Genomic DNA, 19,117 nt, shown 5'->3' with positions numbered 1-19,117 from the left:
ACTAAATACACTGTAAAAAAGGAGAAACAGGCAAAAAAAACATACAGAAAACACTGAGAGGGCAGCTCTGGGCCCCACAAGGCTATAACTGGCATTGCCTCTTTAAGGGGTCTCTTGAAACTGCCCTCGCTTTCGTGTTGTCCTTCCTATCCTCACTTCCGCAGTTGGACACTTTGCATTGACCCTGTTACATGGATAATAACCGAGAGGTCTGTGTGTATATGATTGCTACTTGTTTTTGTTAAGCAGTTCACAAAAATAAATGAATAAACAAATGAGGAAGGTGTGTCGGTGTGTGTGGAACTTGTTTACTTTAATGTTGGCAACCATGCCTGCTGCTCTGAGGTAAGCACAGCTGAAAATATAGCATATATGTTGACCACCATGGCAGCCATCGGCTTGTTATTTTTTCACTTTCATCTAGAAAGCATCTCATTAGCAACCGCCTTTGTTAGTGAGACAAGAATGCAAGAGGGACAGGAGCAAATCCCGTTATTCTGAAAGAGCAGCTAATCCTCCGCAAGAAATGGGTTTTATACGCTGATACCCAGCCGCTCGCCTGAGGTGAAACACCTGCTCACGGCTCAGCAGCCCTACCAAGTGTCGGTGGTGCCAGAGATTTACCGGCCAGTAGTGATAGGATGCAGCAAAGCAGCTGGCCTTCATGCATGTGCCTAGAATATTACAGGAAGATCTACTGACTGGTCGCTATCTCTAAAAAGACAGCACAGCTATGACAGAGACAGCCATATACCATGAAGAGCTTGATGCAACCAAGTCTGCTGCACACTGTAATGAAGCTAAGAGAGAGACAATGACCAGTGGCAAAATAAAGTCCCCTGCGGTGTGGGGGGGAGAGCAAGCCCCAGGGGGACCCCTCAGCACAGTGCACGGGTGGCAGGCCCCTGACTGGGTCCAAGGGGCAGGGGGCCCCGTCGAGGTACTTTGCGGGGGGAGGTGAGGAGGGAAGGGTGCTGCGGTCACATTTTGTTACGCCACTGACGACGAGGTCAATCCTCAAGCTGACCACCAGATGCAGACCCGGGGCAGGAAATGACCACGGGACCAATGGCACTAAAAGATGGTCCCAAGAGGGAGACAGGAGAGGATACAGACCTAGGGGAGGGCAGGTACTACCACTATCATATACTAACCTGTGGCGATTACAGACCTGACAAATATTTTTAAAAGGACATTGTGTGAGTTGTGGGCGTGGAAGCTGTTTCATCTCAATAACCCCGAGATGCACCTCTATCCATTCACCACCCCTCCAAAAACAATAAAATAATAATAAAGAGCTTCTGACGCTCCCGTTTTTATACATCTTAATGGGCATTGAATCCTTAAAGCCTCCAAAAACGAGCTGGATAGTCACTCTGTGAAGATGTTTCAAGTGCACCTTCCCTGCCGCCCTATGGGATCGGCTCTTCACCGAGTAATCGTGTGAAGGAAACCAATATCACGTGGCACACGGTGGCATCGTGTAAGGTCACAGGTTTGCTGCTGCAGGACCTTACTCACTTGAACCTTGCACACTAGATTTTACATTCACAAAGGAAGTGCAATTCATTCTTTGATAATGTTTCTCTATTAATAAGTAACGTTGCGATCCATAGTGCACATATTGCGATATATTGCAAATCACAATGGGCAACCGCAGCCATAGGACATTCCTTCCCCAGTGCAATTCTAAATTATATAGACAAATGCTTTGCAGCCGTTTTTGTAGTCACCAAACGTGATGCACAGTGACTTCAGAGAGCAGGCAGTAACCAGTGTATCCTTTCAATATTTCACAGCTCAGACGGTGCTTGTGCAGTATGGCTACACAGATGGGGGCTTTGGAGCCTGCGGTTCCATGGACTGCTGCATATACTCCCGATATGAAATTCTCAATGTGGCATTGTGATCCTCTACCTGTAAGGAACACAGCGGTCACAATGCTGGAACACTGCAGATGTGAATGTTAAGACCTAGGTTTGCTATCTCAGTATCCGATTCCCATGTCATCAATATTTACAAAATGGAAGGTTTGCAGTTTTTGAGGAATGTCTCTTTCTCTCTCTCAGAGGGTAGTTGACAAGAGAGTGGGCTTGCAAGAGAGCGAGAGTCCCCTAGCACTGGTGTAGCAGCACGCGCTGCACTCTAGGATTAATGTGCATTGCATTGAGAGAGGTGTGTGCTGTTCCGTGCACTAGGATGGCAGACAGTCAGCGTTTATTCATGTACATTGGTAGATAGCTTCCTTTGGTCTTATTGGGGTCTTATTGGGGGGGGGGGGGGGCAGTGCGTGTGTGTGAGCGTGTATGTGTAAACACAAAGTGCACTGCACTTAGGTTGAGATGTATTGATGGAGCTGGGTGAGAGTCCTATAATAGCAGGCAACCCTGTCAGTCATTATAGAGAGCAATGGCTTACTGAATGGGCTCCACGACCGCAGGATAATTCACCACCTTAGGAGAGCTGCTTGTGTGGTCTAGTATATATTGGACTAATAGGGCTGGAAGCAAAGCTCAAAGAGGGACAATGGGGTGTGTTGGCTAATAGCACCGGATGGAAAGAAAAACAACAAAACTGCCCCACTTAGCAACTGCAATCAGAAAAGGAAAAAGCGTAGTAGAGCACTATAGTGGGTCCGATTCACAAAGCCATTTTCTCTTCAATAAAGGTTTGTTTACTGCTGAAAATAGTCCCATTTGCGCAGTTAGGCATTCACAGAAGGATTCCTGACAGGCATTAGGGGGTTTCTCCAAGATAACAAAAATATTGTATCTGTAAAGGAGGAAGAAATAAGAACAATTATGTACACCTGCATATTAGGATGCATTTCAACAAAGTGGAAGTGTACAACTGTATGTAAAATTTGAGCTCAAGAAAACTCACATTCTGTGTACATTTGCTAAAGGTTGTCTGGCAGCATTATTGTGTGGACAGAATATTGTGTCAAATATATTGAGGACCAAAATATTGAGAAGGTTAGTGCAAAAAGGTAAGCATGGATTTACTGTTCTTAACTCCACATTTCCGTACCTTGAACATATGTACATATTGTCAAGGTACATATATGTGTATTTAAATACAGTACAACTTTGCTTACCCGTAAAAACTTACCTTCACACTTTTTTAGGTCAAGAGTAAGCATACGACCTCTTGTATACTTTTAAACATACTTCTTCTGTGGGCTTCCAGCTATTTCATTTGTTAGTTTCAGTGTCATTTAAAAATCCTGGCTTGCTAGTGGTCAGTCATGCATCTTTGTCCCTCCTTCTTCTGTGTGGGAGCAAGGACCAACTACTGTATAATTATGCTTTATCCTGTTTATCTGGTCTGTAGGGGACTTTTTTTTTTTACTTTCTGTCCTCCTCCTGTCCAGGGAAGCTTCCCTTTTCATTCGCAGAACATTCTTCCTCTGAGCTTAGCTGTAAATAAAGCTACAAATCAGGCTTTTATCTTGGTCACATTTGGTCTTTGTAGTCTCTCTGCACCCTCTCTCCGTTGCCTGGCTCCTGCCCTTCCTTGGCTTGGATTTTCTTTACCAAGTGTGCCTGCCTGTGTGCTGAGAGCAAGGGCGGAGGATCGCTTGTAATTGCTTATAGCCTAGGCACCCATCTCTACAAGGGCACTGCAATCCTTAGATACATTGCCCACTTCTGCTACTGGGATCCCACTCGCATCTCCATCAATGCACCTCAGTTGACACACTCCAAGCCCTCAGCCTGGCCAGTGCCAGGAACTCCAGACACGCTGTCTGCCAGAGCACCTGAGTTCTTGTAGTCAGTACACTCTGCTGCTCCAGTACTGGGATCTCGGGCGCAGTTCCATCAGTGCACCTCATTTCACACACTCCAAGCCCCTCAACTGTGCATGTGCCAGGACCCCACACACGCTGTCTGCTAGAGCACCTCAGTTCTTGCAGTCAGTACACTCTGCTACTCCAGTCCTGGGACCTCAGGTGCAGCTCCACAAGTGCACTGCAGTTCACACACTGCAAGCCCTCGGCCGTGCCAGGAACCCCACACATGCTGTCTGTCAGAACACCTCAGTTCTCGCAATCCATACACTCTCCTGCTCCAGTACTGGGCCTCAGGCGCAGCTCCATCTGTGCACTGCAGTTCAACACTCCAAGCCCTCAGCTGTGCCAGTGCCAGAACCCCACACACACTGTCTGCCAGCGCACCTCAGTTCTTACAGTCAGTACACGCTGCTGTTCCTATACTGGGACTGCAGGTGCAGCTCCATCAGTGTACCTCAATTCACACACTCCAAGCCCTCAGCTGTGCCTGTGCCTGAACCACCATCTGCGAGAGCTCAGTTCTTTCAGTCAGTATACTGCTGTTCCAGTTCTAGCAGCTCTGGCGCAGCTCCATCAGTGCACCTCAGTTCTACCCCGGCGAGGTCACTTTGCTTCCTGTACTGTACTGCTCACATACAGTTACATTGCAGAAGCTCAATTCTAATATTCAGTTCCACTGCCAAGCCAATACTGGCCCCAAAAGAGCAATACACACCTCAGCCAGGGCACCTCAAGTCTAACATCCAACGCCACAGTTGATGGGAACCACCACAGCTCCACCAGAATCCATCAATTCTAACATTCAGTGCATGTTTCTTCTCAGTACTAAAGCTCACACACTCCCTTTAGGACTCCCCACTTCTGTGGTTCAGAGGCAATGCCACTCTCATACTTGGGCCCCATTCGCAGCTTCACCATGGCACCCCTATGCTCGGCAACACTCGGATGTCAATACTAGGTTACACAAATAGCTCCATTAACATACCTCACTTCTGACCTTGTGTGTGCCTGTTAGTATTCCAGTACTGCATCGCACATACAACTTGTCAGTGTACTGCAACCTTAACCTGCAGTGCCCCATTATTCCAATACCAGGAATTACACAGCGATCTGTTTCGTGTTCCTCACCTGCTGCCTTTCTGTTATTCCAGCACTGGGCCAGGACACAGTTCTTTCTATGCCCCCAATCCCGATCTGAAGCGACCTAATATTACTCTTTTTGAGTTCACATAAAACTCTGCTAATTCACCTCCTGCTGTTCTGCAGTGCCCCCTGATGTTCCACACTCTGACTTCTGTTTGAGGACATGGGGGAGCCAATTAAATCTATTTTTAGCTGTCATCTTTATTTGGGAGGGTCTGTTTCACCTATCTCACTCCGTTCTTTTCATTACTCTGTTTACTCTCAATGTTTTTCCTTCTCCCCCACTTTTCTCTTTCCAGCTCTTACAATCCACACGTTAACAGTTTTGCTCTTTCTTTCAACTGTTTATTTCTACTTCTCAACTTTGGTTTTCATTTCCCTCTTCCTCTTGCTACCTCCTCTTTCAAATGCACAAATCCTTGGTTATTTCTTTCCTTGTTTCATTCCTCTTTTTTCTTCTCAGGCATTCATTCTTTCACTATTTTTTTTCTCTTCCCTTAATTCTTTCTTTGTCTTTTTTATTTTCTCTTTCCTTTGACTCAGTATGCGTCCTTTCACTTTTTATTTTAGATCTTTCTTCCTTCCTTTCTCTGGCAATTTTCCTATCTTTATCTGTCAATTCACGTTTTACTATAAATCCCTCTTTTTCCTGTCTGTATGTCGAAGCCAGAAGTTACTTGTCAGGACCCAAACTGTCAAAGTGGTTTTCCCACTCTGTGTCTGTGGGAAATGTGTCAGTACATACATGCCCTGGTTCATTCGCTGCTTGTTTCTCTCACCATCTTTCTTTTTTTCTCTAATGTTCATTTTTCTCTTTCTTTTCACACTTCTTTCATAATTTTTTCTTCTTTATCTTTCGTTCACGTGCTTCCTTCCCTTTTTAGGGTCGAGCCTGCGTCGCATGCGCTTGCGCATGCGTATCGCTTGCGAGACGCTTTAATAGTTAGAAAAGGGCTCGGAGCCCCATCCATGTCACGTCAGTGTCTTTCATTGGTTCGTAGGCTTGCCTTTTGAAATCTGCTTGCTTTCATTAGTGGAAGGCATGCATATGTCATGCCTTTTCCGGTGGTTAGCCCTCCTCGAGCGCAGCGACCAAGTACTGAAAACATGCCAGGCTCGCTGTTTTCCATCCGGATGGTGGACTACTTTTTATCTTTGTTCGCAGCGCGATCTCACTTGGCAGAAGTCGAGCGCTTTGCATGGCATTTACTCTGTTACATAGTTAATTGCACTTTTGCCTGTTACATAGATAATTGCACTTTTGCCAATAGGTTTCACTACGAGTGAACTAGCAGCGCGATCGCACTCTTTTTTTCCATTTAATGTGGCAAGAAAAGTCCGGTTGGGAATTTACAACTGCTAATAGCTCTAACTCGGAGAAATGCAAGACCCGTTGCAGTGCAAATGCTTGTTTCTTTTGTCTCACATGTTTGCTCTATTGCTTCTCTTATTTGTGTTTTGATTTCTCATTCTTTCTTTCCCTTCTTTCTATTTCTTTGCAACCTCTTCTCTTTCTTCCTTTTGTCTGTTGTATTCCTTTCGCTTCTCTTTTTCTGCCCTATCCGCTTTCTCTCCTAAGGCTTAGTTATCAATGGAGCAACAGATGCAGTAGCACCGGGGCCCAGAGACATATGGACCTCACTCAACTCTAATTACCGCTGTATTTTCCTGTGGAAATTGCAGTCAAACATTTTCCTTTCTTACTCCACTGCCCATGACAAGGTTACTATGCCACTTGTCCTCTCCATCTTTACTCCTGACTCCATCTTTCCATTTACCCTACAATCTGTCCCAAATGATATTTTGGTTTTGGTGATTTGAGCATTACACTATAATGCCTAAAGTTTATTTCTGATAAAGGTTTATATGATAATTTTATATGTTTTAAGATAGAGAAAGAAGGTAAATAGAAGTGATTTATTTATATGCAGGGCCACTGGAATTATATGGCAGGAAAAAATTAAATTATGAGGCAGGGTTGACAAATGTATGTGGCAACAAAAGTCCAGTTATGAATTTACAATGCCAATATCTCTAATTCAAGAAAATGCAAGCCCTATTGCATTGCAAATGCTTGTTTTGTTTTCCCGTATTTCCAGTGCTTTAAATGGACTGGTATTGTCCGTTACGGAATACCAGCACTTTTTTATTTTGAGCGGGAGAGTACCTGCACTTCTCAACAAAAGAAAAGTAAGACTTTTCTTTGGAGAGTACTGGCACATCTCAAAGCAGGTACTCTTGTACAGAGTGCCTGCACTTCTCTTTTTCCATTTCAAGCATTGTATGTTTCTCCTCTTCATTCTTTCTCCTTGTTCTGCCTTTATTTTCCATGCTCTGGAACAAAGGCTGATGGTGAAAATGAAGTCCCGGTCCCACCCCCTGTAGCCTCTTGAGCAGATCATTCCCTGAGGGCTTCTCCCTGTAGGCAGTTCTTAATTTGTAAATAACAACGTGCCGGTGCCCAAAGCCCTCCTCCGAAGGCTGCTGTATTTAAATGTGAGAGCACAAAAAACTGAGGCGGTGTAATCCTTAAGCCATCTTGGGCCTCTTCAATCCATTTAAAGCAACTCCCTGCTCCTTTATCTCACTCTTGCAGCTTTCTGCTTTCTCCCATTGTGACACTTTTTCGTTTTTCTCTTCCTATGTGTTTCCCATATTTGTGTTTTGCTCACAGTAAATGCTTGAGGCAGAAGACTAAGTGCCGGCCCTCAAAAACAAGTGCTGGTGCTCAGCACCAGAAACAACAAGCACAAATTAAGCTCTGCTAGCATGGCAAGCAGATGAGGAGTAAATGGTCCTGCATAGTAACCCCATTTGTGTCACACTTTGCCGTTTTCCAGATGTGACCTTTTAGTTGAGGGACGCGTATCTGAAACAAGTGATGTATTTTTTGACTCGTGTTATTACACATTTTTGTTTCCCAAAAAAGGCTAATCCGACAAAGAGGAAGGAGGTGTGACAAAATGGAGCCTTGCATCTTCCACTTTTAAACACGCTCAGGTTGTTCACAACCCAAGAAATCATAAACTGTAGACCGGTGCTACATGAAAGATTATGTTTTATTGGAAAGCCATGTTTGATGAGCTTTGTGGTAACAATGTGATGTAATCCCTGATATTCAGAGGAAAGGGAGGATGTTTAATTCTTAGACCACAGTCTTGTACAGTCCTCTGCGATAAAAAAAATATAATAAGTAGTACTGGGGCCGCGCGTGTTTTTTGCGAGCTCTCTGCCACCGCCACTGCCACTGCCACTGCCACATGCCAGAGGGCTGAAGGTCAGGGTTGTGTATTCCACCACATGCCTCGTTCTTCCACCGCCTACTCTGCTTGCCTCTGTCTTGCTACTGTAAGTTCCTTTTTCATGCCTGCTTTCTACATTTGTCTTTGGTTTATCTTCATTTCTCTTCATTCTTTCTCCCTCTACTGCTCCTCTCTCTCTCTCCATGCGTCAGGGTGATGTTGAAAAATAAGCCCTGGTCCCCAAAAATGAGTACCGGTACCCAATACCCGCAATCACCTGTACAAAGTAAGGATTGTTTGTTTTGTTTTTGTTTTTTTCTTTAAATTTGAAGATTTTTCATTCCTCTTAACTGATTTTTCCCGAATTGGTCTCCATAATCGCTTTATTTCAATGTATTTACTTGTAATTAATGAATTAAACTTATCATGTTGGGACTTTGAGACAAGAAAAAGAGAATTGCCATTTTTTTTTCATTGTTTATTGACATACTGTGCACGCGATGATGTAAAAGCTGAAAACAGTCTCCCTTTTATTGTGAAGAAGGCCCGGAGACGGTAATGGTAGTCATCAGTAACTACGAATAAATATACTTGTGGAGGCAACTTGAGAGCGTCAGTAGCTTTACTGAGGGAGTGGTGTCGATAGGCATGTCGATTTGGAGTTATCAATTGTAAATCTGCTCTTACCTGTGCGTAATTACCTTCATGGTATTTAGGTTCTCAATATTTTGACAGACAGTTCAGCCCAAGGTTCCGAGTGTGATGCTACGTAGAATCCTTTTCGCATATTACAGGATTCCACACTTGGTTGACTCTTTGCCAGTCTGCCTTTCATGGGTATCGGGCACATCAAAGTATGTTTCAGTCTTTCTCTGATCGCACCAGTCTTCCATATCCCTGTGCCCGGTCTGTGCTCATTCATAAGGTCTTAAAATGTGGTACTGTCACAGGCCGGTGTTTCTTGTGGTTCTTTCTCCTCAAGGGGGGGGTGTACACTCGTCGGTAGGCCAGTGAATCACTTGCGGTTCGTTGCCTGTGTACCAGGGCTATTTTTTTCGCTTCTTTTTTAGGTTTTTTGAGTGAAACTAAACCAGACTTTGAATGGTAATTTACTTTATACCTCTGGTGTTACTTTTCATTCACAGTTCTCCAGGCAGCTGCTGTGGAACGAACACCCACCGAGGAGACTGATATCGATGCAGTAGAGAGTCCCCTTCCTGGGAGGGAGGGTTTGGAGTTCAGTCGAGGAGTGACAGACCTGGATGCTGTGAGAACAGACTTGGACGGCGAAACAGATAATAAGGTAACTCGCACCCTTGAGATTCTCCCATTGCTCGGATGGTAACAGGAGAAAAGTTCGAGTCAGATAGACAGAATGGCAGTACTTTGGAGACTTACAGTAACTTATTGAAAACATGTAAATTAAAAATCAAACTGAAAAGTTTGGCAGGAAATCTTGATAAGGCCCTGTGAAAAAGACTTTACAACAAATGTGGTAAAAAAATCCTTCAAATGGGCCCTAAGTAATGCTAAATGGTTTAAGATACGCTAAAATGTACAAAATAATATTTCAAGTAACAGAAAGGCCAATGCAATATTGAAATGCGAGGCTGCTTTACAGCAACAGCATATCAGGAAGCCCCTGCCAAGCATAACTTGAAGGAATGAAACAAGAGGAATCGGAGGAGAAGGTATTCCTGCAGAGTATTGATCATTTCTGATTTGATGTGTGTATGATTATGTTAATTGTGTTGTTTTTATCGTTGGTTCAGTTGTGTAACCAATCACTGTCACTTTGTGAGTCTGACTGGTAATGGAGGTGGGAGAGGATGGAGATGACCAGTGGATCGGGATGAGAAACACTTGCCAGTTTAGATTTTGGCATGCCCTTCTCCTTTTCTGTCTCTGGAGTCCAATACATCACTCTCCCAATTCTCCGTTTTCACTTTTTGGGCTGGAAGTTGATTGGTCCGACTGCAGCAACGATTCAGTAAATGTGAAATGTATGTGAACCACCCCCATCCTCCCACTGGTCTCAATTACTTCGTGTTGGAAAGTGACACAATCACCTGCACACGGGTGCCAATGGCATTCTTTTCAAATCTTTCACTACATTCCTCTGGCATGAACTGTTTTTATGTGTTTGGCCCTCTAGCATGAGCTGTTTTTTATATGCTTTGTCCAGTACAAAGACTTGAAGGTTGGACAGAAATATGCGCCAACTTCAGTTAATTAGTGCATTTCCGCTATTGCAGGTTATGCAGCATCCACACCACCCAGGTCCAAAGGAGATGTAGAGACTTGTTAGGAGCAATTCATATCTTTATGCTGCTGTTAGTCTTTGCAATCCTGCAGTAGCCTCAGTAAATACCCCTCAGCATGGATAGGAGGAGTAGCTTCTCGGCCTGCTAACACCCTGTGGGAACCTAGAAAGGTATTGACTTATACTTAGAATGGTTCTGGGTAGAACACAGATCAGCTAAGATCATACATTTTAGTGTATTCCAAGCGTAGTCCAGCTAGGGGAGCATGTGTCATCCCCTTCAGGGAGCTGACAATTAGACAAGCAGTGTCAGAAGTGGGTTTGTGGGTGCTGGCAACCTGAGATGATCTATGCTGGTGCCCAGGATTGAACCCAAGGTGAGGTGTTTTCTCCAACAGTTCGACACACTAAGTGGGGAAAGGTCGGGCGGTTCATGGGTCTGCTGTCGGTCTCTTTAAGTTACGTTACCCTCTGTGTATGGACCCAGAAGACAAGTTTGCTTACAACTGAGAATCTTTGTCACAGGAGTCTAGAATAGGCGGATCACATAGTTTTTGAGCAGACATTCAGGATACTGGAAGAATCCACTCAAGGTAGACTTAAGAGCACCCTCAGAATTCTATGTGATTGGTGGATGCTCAGAGCGTGGAAGTACTGGCCAATAAGCAGTTAAGTCGTCCTGCAAGGTATAAGTTAAGCTTTTATCTGAGAGAAAAGTGTGCCATTGGTTTAAGGCTGAGCTCCCAGAGTGTTAGACAGAAGGAACCAGTGCTCTCTTTGTACCATGATCCGTGGCACTGACGGATTCATGCATTTATTGTGCCGCATTCATTGGGAGCTTACTTAAGCACCACCAGAATGTGCCACAGTATGTCAACTAGATGTATTTAGACATTTTGTATGATTTGCTTGTTTTTACCTTTCTTTACCCTTTGGAATGCTTTCCATTTTTCTCCACGTTGAGGGGTGACTCTGTTTCTATGCTAGTTTTTATTCCTATGTTTTAAGGGTGTGGTTTAAGCCAGAGGCCGATTTCAAAGATGTTGGTGCTATCAAGAAACCTTCGTTTCGACTCCAGGACTTTGTTCAGGCTGAGACTTCAGAACCAAACACACTAAGAGGAGGCCTGCGCTAGCACTTGGTACATGACCATCACTTGCAGCTGATTCTGAAAGCTCTCCATCTATCCAGCTCTTTGTCAAAGTCGGGCGGTACAAAGAGGCACAATATGAACTTCTTTAACTGGAACACTACGACGCAGACTTCCACATGCAGGCCTGATCTGTTCTTACTGAGTCACAAACCCACCAGACAGCAAAGGATGTCTGCTAATTCCAATCTAGAGCATCGACAAGTAGCCATGAGCTGAAGAAAAGAATAATCCCTAAAAATTGTTAATTTTGGAGGTTGGGCCAGATGCTGCTGCTGCCACCCTGTGTTAGAATTTTTAACCGAGATACACCCTCTTCCGGTTCATAGTGTTGCAAATGAATACCTTAAAAAATGTTGATCATTAAAAAAAAAAAAAAAACTGTTCACGCCTGTATCAGTACATAAATGAAAATGTACTAACTCCAAAATGTTCAAGAAAAGTAAATAGTTTCATAAAATTCAATTTGTAACCTGAAAACGATTACCAGGCGATTGCCATCTAACGCTGCTGGGCGTGTATTGGGAAGGCCGGCTTTGAGTAGTCTTTTGAGGGAATGAATCCTCAGCAGGTAAAGTGCAGTCTGTTTTCTGCCTTCTTTACAGAGGTTCATTACCCAAAGTAAAGCAGCGACACAGTACCACTTGTTACCACGCAAAGTATATTGTAACTCCAGGTACTTCCTGTCACAATGCGGCTTGGGTAGCAGTTTCTACATTTGCTGCTCTACAAACATGCACAAGCTGATTGGTGTGCTGCTTTGGCTATAGGTGTAAGTTAATCACTTACGACATTTTGATATTGGACAAATTGCTGCACTGTTAATTTGAGCCCCACTTACAATAGGCCAGTGCCATGGAGTGAGTGACTGAGTCATTAGTTTCCAGTCGCGGATCACGGCACGAGGAAGGGGAGGGAGGGTGGCCGGAGGGGGGGGGAGGTTGGGGATAAGAATTAAATTTTAAACGTAACACTTACCTTGCTCGCCGCCACACCGCTCCATCCGCTTCTCAGCATGCATAGGCTCTCAGCTTTCCCTGCGGCTAATCCGGACGCTTCTCAGAGCAGCGTCAGGATTAGCTGGGAGCGCCCACCCAGGGTGCTCCAGGCAGACTGGGAGCCTGTGCAGGCTCTTTCTAGCCCGGCAACACAGTAACGAGCTGGAGAGAGCCCACTGCGCATTTGTGTTTGGCTGGCCGAGGCAGCCGACCAAACATACATGCGCAGTGAGGGGGAGTGCTGGGCGCTCCCCCTCATTGCACGTCACAGTCTATGGCCCTGCAACCTTTCACCAAAAAGCGATAGTAAACATAGTTTATTATCGTTTTTTGGTAAAATGTTTGCAGCTGCCTCTGCTGGCAGGGGGCAATGCTCCTCAGCCCTAATGGAGAAGTGGTCCCTGTTATTTTCATCTTTTCCTGATGCCTCCACCATTCCCTGATAGCAATGTACTATAGTCCCAAGTACCGAATAGGAGTCGGAACAACGCATGCTGGAACCACGCATGCCTAAACAACGTGGTCGGAACAACGACTGCGTTGTTACCACGAATGCCTTTATCACAAATGCCTTAACAATGATTTTTCATTGTAAAGGCATTCCTGGTAAAGGCATGCGTGAACGGCATGCATGGTTCCAGCATGCGACTCCCCCCACCCCAACCCCTAAAACTTAAACTACCCCACCCCTAAAACTACCACGACACCCATCTCCCAAAACCTAACTACCCCAACCCGCCCCTAAAACTACTACAACCCCCCACCCCACTAAAACCTAAACTACCCCGACCCCCCCACCCCACCCCTAAAAACTAAAACTACCACGACCCCCAACCCCCGAAAACCTAAACTACCCTGAATTCGCCACCCCACCCCTAAAACTACCGCAACCCCCCAACCCCATAAACGTAAACTGCTTGACCCCCCATACAGCCCATAAAAATACCCCAACCCCCCTAAATACTAAACTACCCCGACCCCCCCCCACCCCGCCGCTAAAAACTAAAAATACCTTGACCCTAAACCTAAACTACCCGGCCCCTAAAACTAAAAATACCCCGACCCCCCACCCCACCCCTAAAACTAAAAATGCCCAGACCCCCACACCCCCGCCTCTAAACCTAAACCACCTGACCCCCACCCCTAAAAACTAAAAATACCCCGACCCTAAAACAAAAAATGCCGGACCCCCCACCCCACCCCTAAAACTAAAAAAGCTCTGACCCACCCACCCTGCCCCTAAACCACCCCGACCCCATCCCCAAAAACTAAAAATGCCCCGACCCCTAAAACTAAAAATGCCCCAACCACCCTCCCCCGCCCCTAAACCTAAACCACCCCGACCCCCACCCCAAAAATTAAAAATACCCGACCCCCCACCCCTGCCCCCAAAACTACAAATGCCCGCCCCTAAACCACCCCGACCACCCACCCCAAAAACTAAAAATACCCCGACCCCCCCATCCCGTCCCCAAAACTAAAAATGCCCAGACCCCCCCCACCCCGTCCCCAAAACTAAAAATGCCCTGACACCACTCCTGTTGTTCAGCACATGCGTGGTTAAGGCACCGAACAAGGAAGTTGTGGTTAACAAAAGCGTTGTTCCGCTTTCGTTGTCCACAACTTCGTTGTTCGGGAGTCGTGGTTGGGGATGTTCCCCAAGTAGCCACCTCCTTTATGAGTAACTTGAATAACTCCCATGCTGGCTCAACTAAACATAGATACCACCTTCTCGCTGTCTCTCCTTGACTTCTCCCTCTCTCACGCAGAGATCCCCGATTCTCTGAGGTTAGGTCACACCAAACCCCCTCTGAAGAAGACCACTGCTTATTTTGGCAGGATTCTGGAAAACTTTCTTGTTACGCCACTAAGGAATATCAATTTGCTGTGCTGGGAGACATGCAGGTTTCTAACACAGGTACAGTACATTAACTAATACCTTCGACCAGAACTTGTTTCAGGGTGGAGGGATGATTTGGGTCTGAACTGGCTTAGCTTGCATCTCTTGAACCGTTGTCAACAGAGGAGAATCAGTAAATCTTTCGGGCTGGTTTTTAACCAGAGGCTGACCCTGTTGCAAGCCCCTCAGGACCCAGTCTGTGCCACTGTACTCTTCAGTATATCAATGGAGGCTTTTCAAGTTTTCATGCATGTGCTGGGCACCTCTCACCAATGATATGTAGTGAAGTCTAAGCTGGACCTGTATCTAAACTCTGCAAATGAGGCCGCACATCCTTACATGTCTTTGCTCCATCCAATCTTGACTCACCCCTCTTTCGAGTCACACAGGATGCACCAATTCATTAATCTGCCAATTTGTGGGCAGTTGCTTCCACAGCCCACAAACCTAGCTCCTGGGAAATGTAAACATATAATTAAGACTCCCAGTTTCCCGTTTTACTGATTTTTTTACAGGCAAATACAGACAGAAATCAAGTGTTTACTGTCTATATTTGTTTTTGAAAGCAGAAAACCAGAAAAAAATACAGAAATTGTGCTTCTTATGATGGACTACACATCCAGCTCTTCAAGAATTCCAGGTCATCAACTGAGCAGACAGCACCATGTGTTAAAAACAGGATATTTACTTAAATACAGGCATGTGTTAATATATATTTGTATATAATGCTAATATTTACTTGTGGATGCAGTGCTTTTTATGGGCGAGCGTAAAGCGCTCTGTCCATTCTGTAATCTCTCTTTGGGCTTCAAACCACGCCCATGTCACATCCGTCACTTACATTGGTTTGTGGGCTTGCCTTTAAAAATCCGCTTGCTTTCATTTGTGAAAGGCATGCATTTGTCATGCCTTTTCCGGCGTTTAGCCCACCTACACAGCACCGGTAAACTACTAAAAACATGTGAGGCTCGATGTTTTCAGCCTGGGGTTTGGACCTGGGGTTTATTTTCCACGCAGCGCGATCTCGCGGCATTTTACATAGCGCGATCGCGCAGCGTTTTTTTTTTTTTTTTTTTTACAACACTAATAGCTCTAATTCGAGCAAATGCAAGACCCGTTGCATTGAAAATGCTTGTTATATTTGGCTGCTTGATTTTCTAAACTACCACAGGCATCAGAGTGTGAGTGTGAGTGCATGTTTATCAGCTAAATAAATGTGGAAATATAACACTTTATGACTCCATTCATTCTGAAAATACACAATAGATATGGTTAAATACCAATAAGATGCACAAAAACATAAATGTGGAAAAATACTTGAATTAAAAAAAACATAATACAGTGAACCCTACATATAATTATTTGCTGCAAAGTTCCGCCATCTATGGGTGTTTACTGAAAGTGCAGTTTTAAATTTTTTAGTACTGTAAGTAATTTTCTAGCCTGTGCCTCCTATAAGAAGTAAACAAAGGGGTTTCGTTATACCTTGAAGCAGCAGTGTTATCCACGTTGTTACTTTAGGCTTAGTTCTGTTGCAATAATTACACCTGTTGCTGGAGGAGGCCACCTCACTTTAGAATCTCGCCGTTGCAAGACTGCATTAAAATTGTTCTCTCCCATAGCAGCGAACAGTGTGATCTTTTCAAACATGAACATACTTCCAATTAATTAGTGTCTGCTGCTGATTTCCTTGTGCTCTCTGTATTATGTGCAGAAGGAACAGCGCCAGACGCCTTGACCGCGCAAGGCCCCGATCACCTCGCGTTCCCTTGCAGCATCGTTACTTGATGAGATATGTTCTTGTCAATCACCCTAGTCAGTCTACAGATGGAAATTAATGTAAGGCCACGTACTTGTGTTTTTCTTTAAAACCCAGATGAAGTTACGTGCCCCTGATTAATGTGTCCAGATCTTGGTCAGTAAGAGTGGGAGGGTGTGGGTCAACATTCATGCAGGCATATAATGTTAACATAGATTATATGACAAGCAGGGCCCTGCATGGGAGGGACTTTAAGGGGCAGTGGAAAGTAAGAGGAATGCAGATTGGTTGGGAACTAAGTGAAGGAAAAAACAATATTTTGTAAATTAACCAACATGTTAAGACCTTGAAAACAGTGTGTGTGTGCGTTTTTGTCTGTGTAAAATCCGACAGGCACGGAAGGGTCTGGGGTCCAACGCTCAATAAGCCCCCTAGACAATTCCTAAAGAAAAAGGTCAGTAAGACAGAACACTGGTAGATGGTGTTGGTTGACTACAAATAACAATTTTGCACCCCTTCCTGTCCCGACTGCAGCCGGAATGTCATCTTACTTTAATAGTCAAAAGGGGTGTCCACCACTGTCTTTGCAACTATGTTCCATAATTTAATTTAGAGTTATTAATCCCCTTAAATACAGAGTATAAGTCAGCATAGGCCATGTAAAGACCCCTTGGCAAACGTGTATTTAGCACGGGCCAGCTTCAGCGCTAGTGGTGCCCGGTGCGATGATCTATTTTGGTGCCCCCCGCCCCAATGACCTACTCCTCGGATTCTCTCACTACCATTCGGCAAAAGTGTCCCTCATCTTTACATAGCCCCTATTTCACATACATTTCATTTATTTTAAAGCACTGGTAAATACTGGCTTCACTAATCCACTCAGCTATCCACTTGGAATACAGATCTGTTCTTTGCAACAGCCATACTAACCCTCTGCACTACATAATGGCAAGTCAAAATTGCCACTAGACAAAACTGTGATCTCTCTCTAACAGGAACATTAATCACAAGAGTTATCTTGACATTTTTATTGCTGCCTGAAAGCTGGACACACAAGGAACTTTGCAGCAGGTGCTTTTAAATTGTAAGTTGGCCCCTGAAGGTCGTAGCTCCCCAGCCGCTCCGTGGCCTTCCAGGCCTTGCCTCATCTACTACGCCCGCATTGTACTGGTGATCGTGGTCTGCTGATGCGTTTTTCCTGCCACTACTGCTCACACCCTCCAGCCACTCCCACCTCCCAAGATATATTATGGAGGCCACAGCGCAGTTCACTAAGCAGTGCCTGACCCAAGCAGGTCACAGCTCCCCAGTCGCTCTGTGGCCTTCCAGGTCTTGCTGCATCTGCTCTGCCCACATTCTAATGGTGATCGCATCCTGCTGACACATTTTTCATGCCACTACCACTCTCGTCCTCACGCCTCCCACCCTGACCCCTCCCACCTCCCAGGATATATTATGGAGGCCGCAGCACGCCGTGCACCCGTTGGCACCCATTTGTGCCTGGACCACACCAAGAGCCAGGACCCCTGCTCCCCCACTCTCCACCACTACACCTCCAAGGAGCACGAGGACCTGAAGGTCAAACAGCCCATCAACTACTGCTTCACAGCCCACAACCCAGGACCTCTCCACTGCATCCTGCTCAATGCCCGCTCCCTATGCAAACACACCACGCAAATCTGGGACACCATCACCACTCACAACCCAGACATCACCTTCATCACCGAAAAATGGCTAAACCCCTTCTCTAACCCTGACATCGCCACAGCCACCCTGTACGGATACAAAATGTTACACCGGGACCGCACAAACAAACAATAACGGAGGCATCGCCATCACCTTCAAGGAAACCATCCAGTGCACCGATGACAACCCAGCGCCTTTCATGGAACAACTCATCTTCCAATTCCAGACCGACACCAAGACCATGATGTGAGGTACTCTCATGTAGAGACCCCTAGAACCATGTACAGCTTTCTGCAACTCCCATCGCCACCTCATCGCCCCCTTCACCATCGACTTCCTTCACTACATCCTACTCGGTGATCTCAACTTCCACCTCAACGACCCCGACACCAACTCCACCTCTCCTGGAAAACCTCAACGTCGGCTTCACCCAACTGATCACCAAACCCACGCTCAAAGCCAGACATACACTGGACGCCATCATCACCTCCAGTGACAGAATCAGCTTCTCACGCGTCACCTGGACCAATCATGACATTGTCCACTTTATCATCTCCAACAGCACATCGCCTCCAAGTCCCACAGCGCCCCCCAGTGAAGCTGGGCCGTGATAACCGAGGCCCAATGGGCAGAGGCCCTGCACACCGTACAACCCGAACCTACAGCAGACCTCAATCAGGCCATCCAAAACTTCACCTCCTGGTTCACCAAATGCACTGATAGAGTTGCCCCGCTGAAATCAGCTAAAAGTACCAGCACCTCCAGGTCAGTAAACTGGTACACTCCAGAAGTCAGAAGCTCCAAACGCAACTGCAAATGACTCAAGAAGCAATGGCATGTCACCAAGAACCCCTCTGATGGAGCCTCTAATAAGGCAGCCCTCACCAACTACCACCTCCACATCAAAATGGCCAAGAGAGCAGCAATAACCTTGCGCATCGACACCACAGCCAACCACATGAAATAACTTTAAAAAATCATCAAGGATTTCTCCAACACCATCCATCCATCCATCTATCCATCCATCCCCAGAGCTCTGCGGCTCCCTCACAGACTACTTCCACAATAAGATCTCTACCATATACAGCGATGACTTCGATCCCCAACCCTTAATGCCCAGTCCAGACAACCTCTCTCAATCAATGAACACCGGCCACATGGTAACCACCTGGTCCCCCATCAC

The 19,117-nt window shown here is 45.6% G+C and overlaps 1 protein-coding gene across 4 annotated transcripts in view; it reads left to right on the top strand.

Annotated features, from left to right (window-relative positions):
• Positions 1-19,117, top strand: part of NOS1AP (nitric oxide synthase 1 adaptor protein) — a 768,603-nt gene that overhangs the window by 619,804 nt on the left and 129,682 nt on the right. For all 4 annotated transcript variants that reach the window (XM_069232106.1, XM_069232105.1, XM_069232108.1 and 1 more), the window contains exon 7: positions 9,324-9,481. In XM_069232106.1, coding sequence (XP_069088207.1) covers positions 9,324-9,481 — 158 coding nt within the window. The remainder of the gene's footprint in view (positions 1-9,323; positions 9,482-19,117) is intronic.

This window comes from Pleurodeles waltl, chromosome 4_2 (assembly GCF_031143425.1).
Source record: "Pleurodeles waltl isolate 20211129_DDA chromosome 4_2, aPleWal1.hap1.20221129, whole genome shotgun sequence".
Classification (NCBI taxonomy): Eukaryota; Metazoa; Chordata; class Amphibia; order Caudata; family Salamandridae; genus Pleurodeles; species Pleurodeles waltl.
Note: the sequence above shows the minus strand (reverse complement) of the source record. Positions and strands in the feature narration are given on the sequence as shown.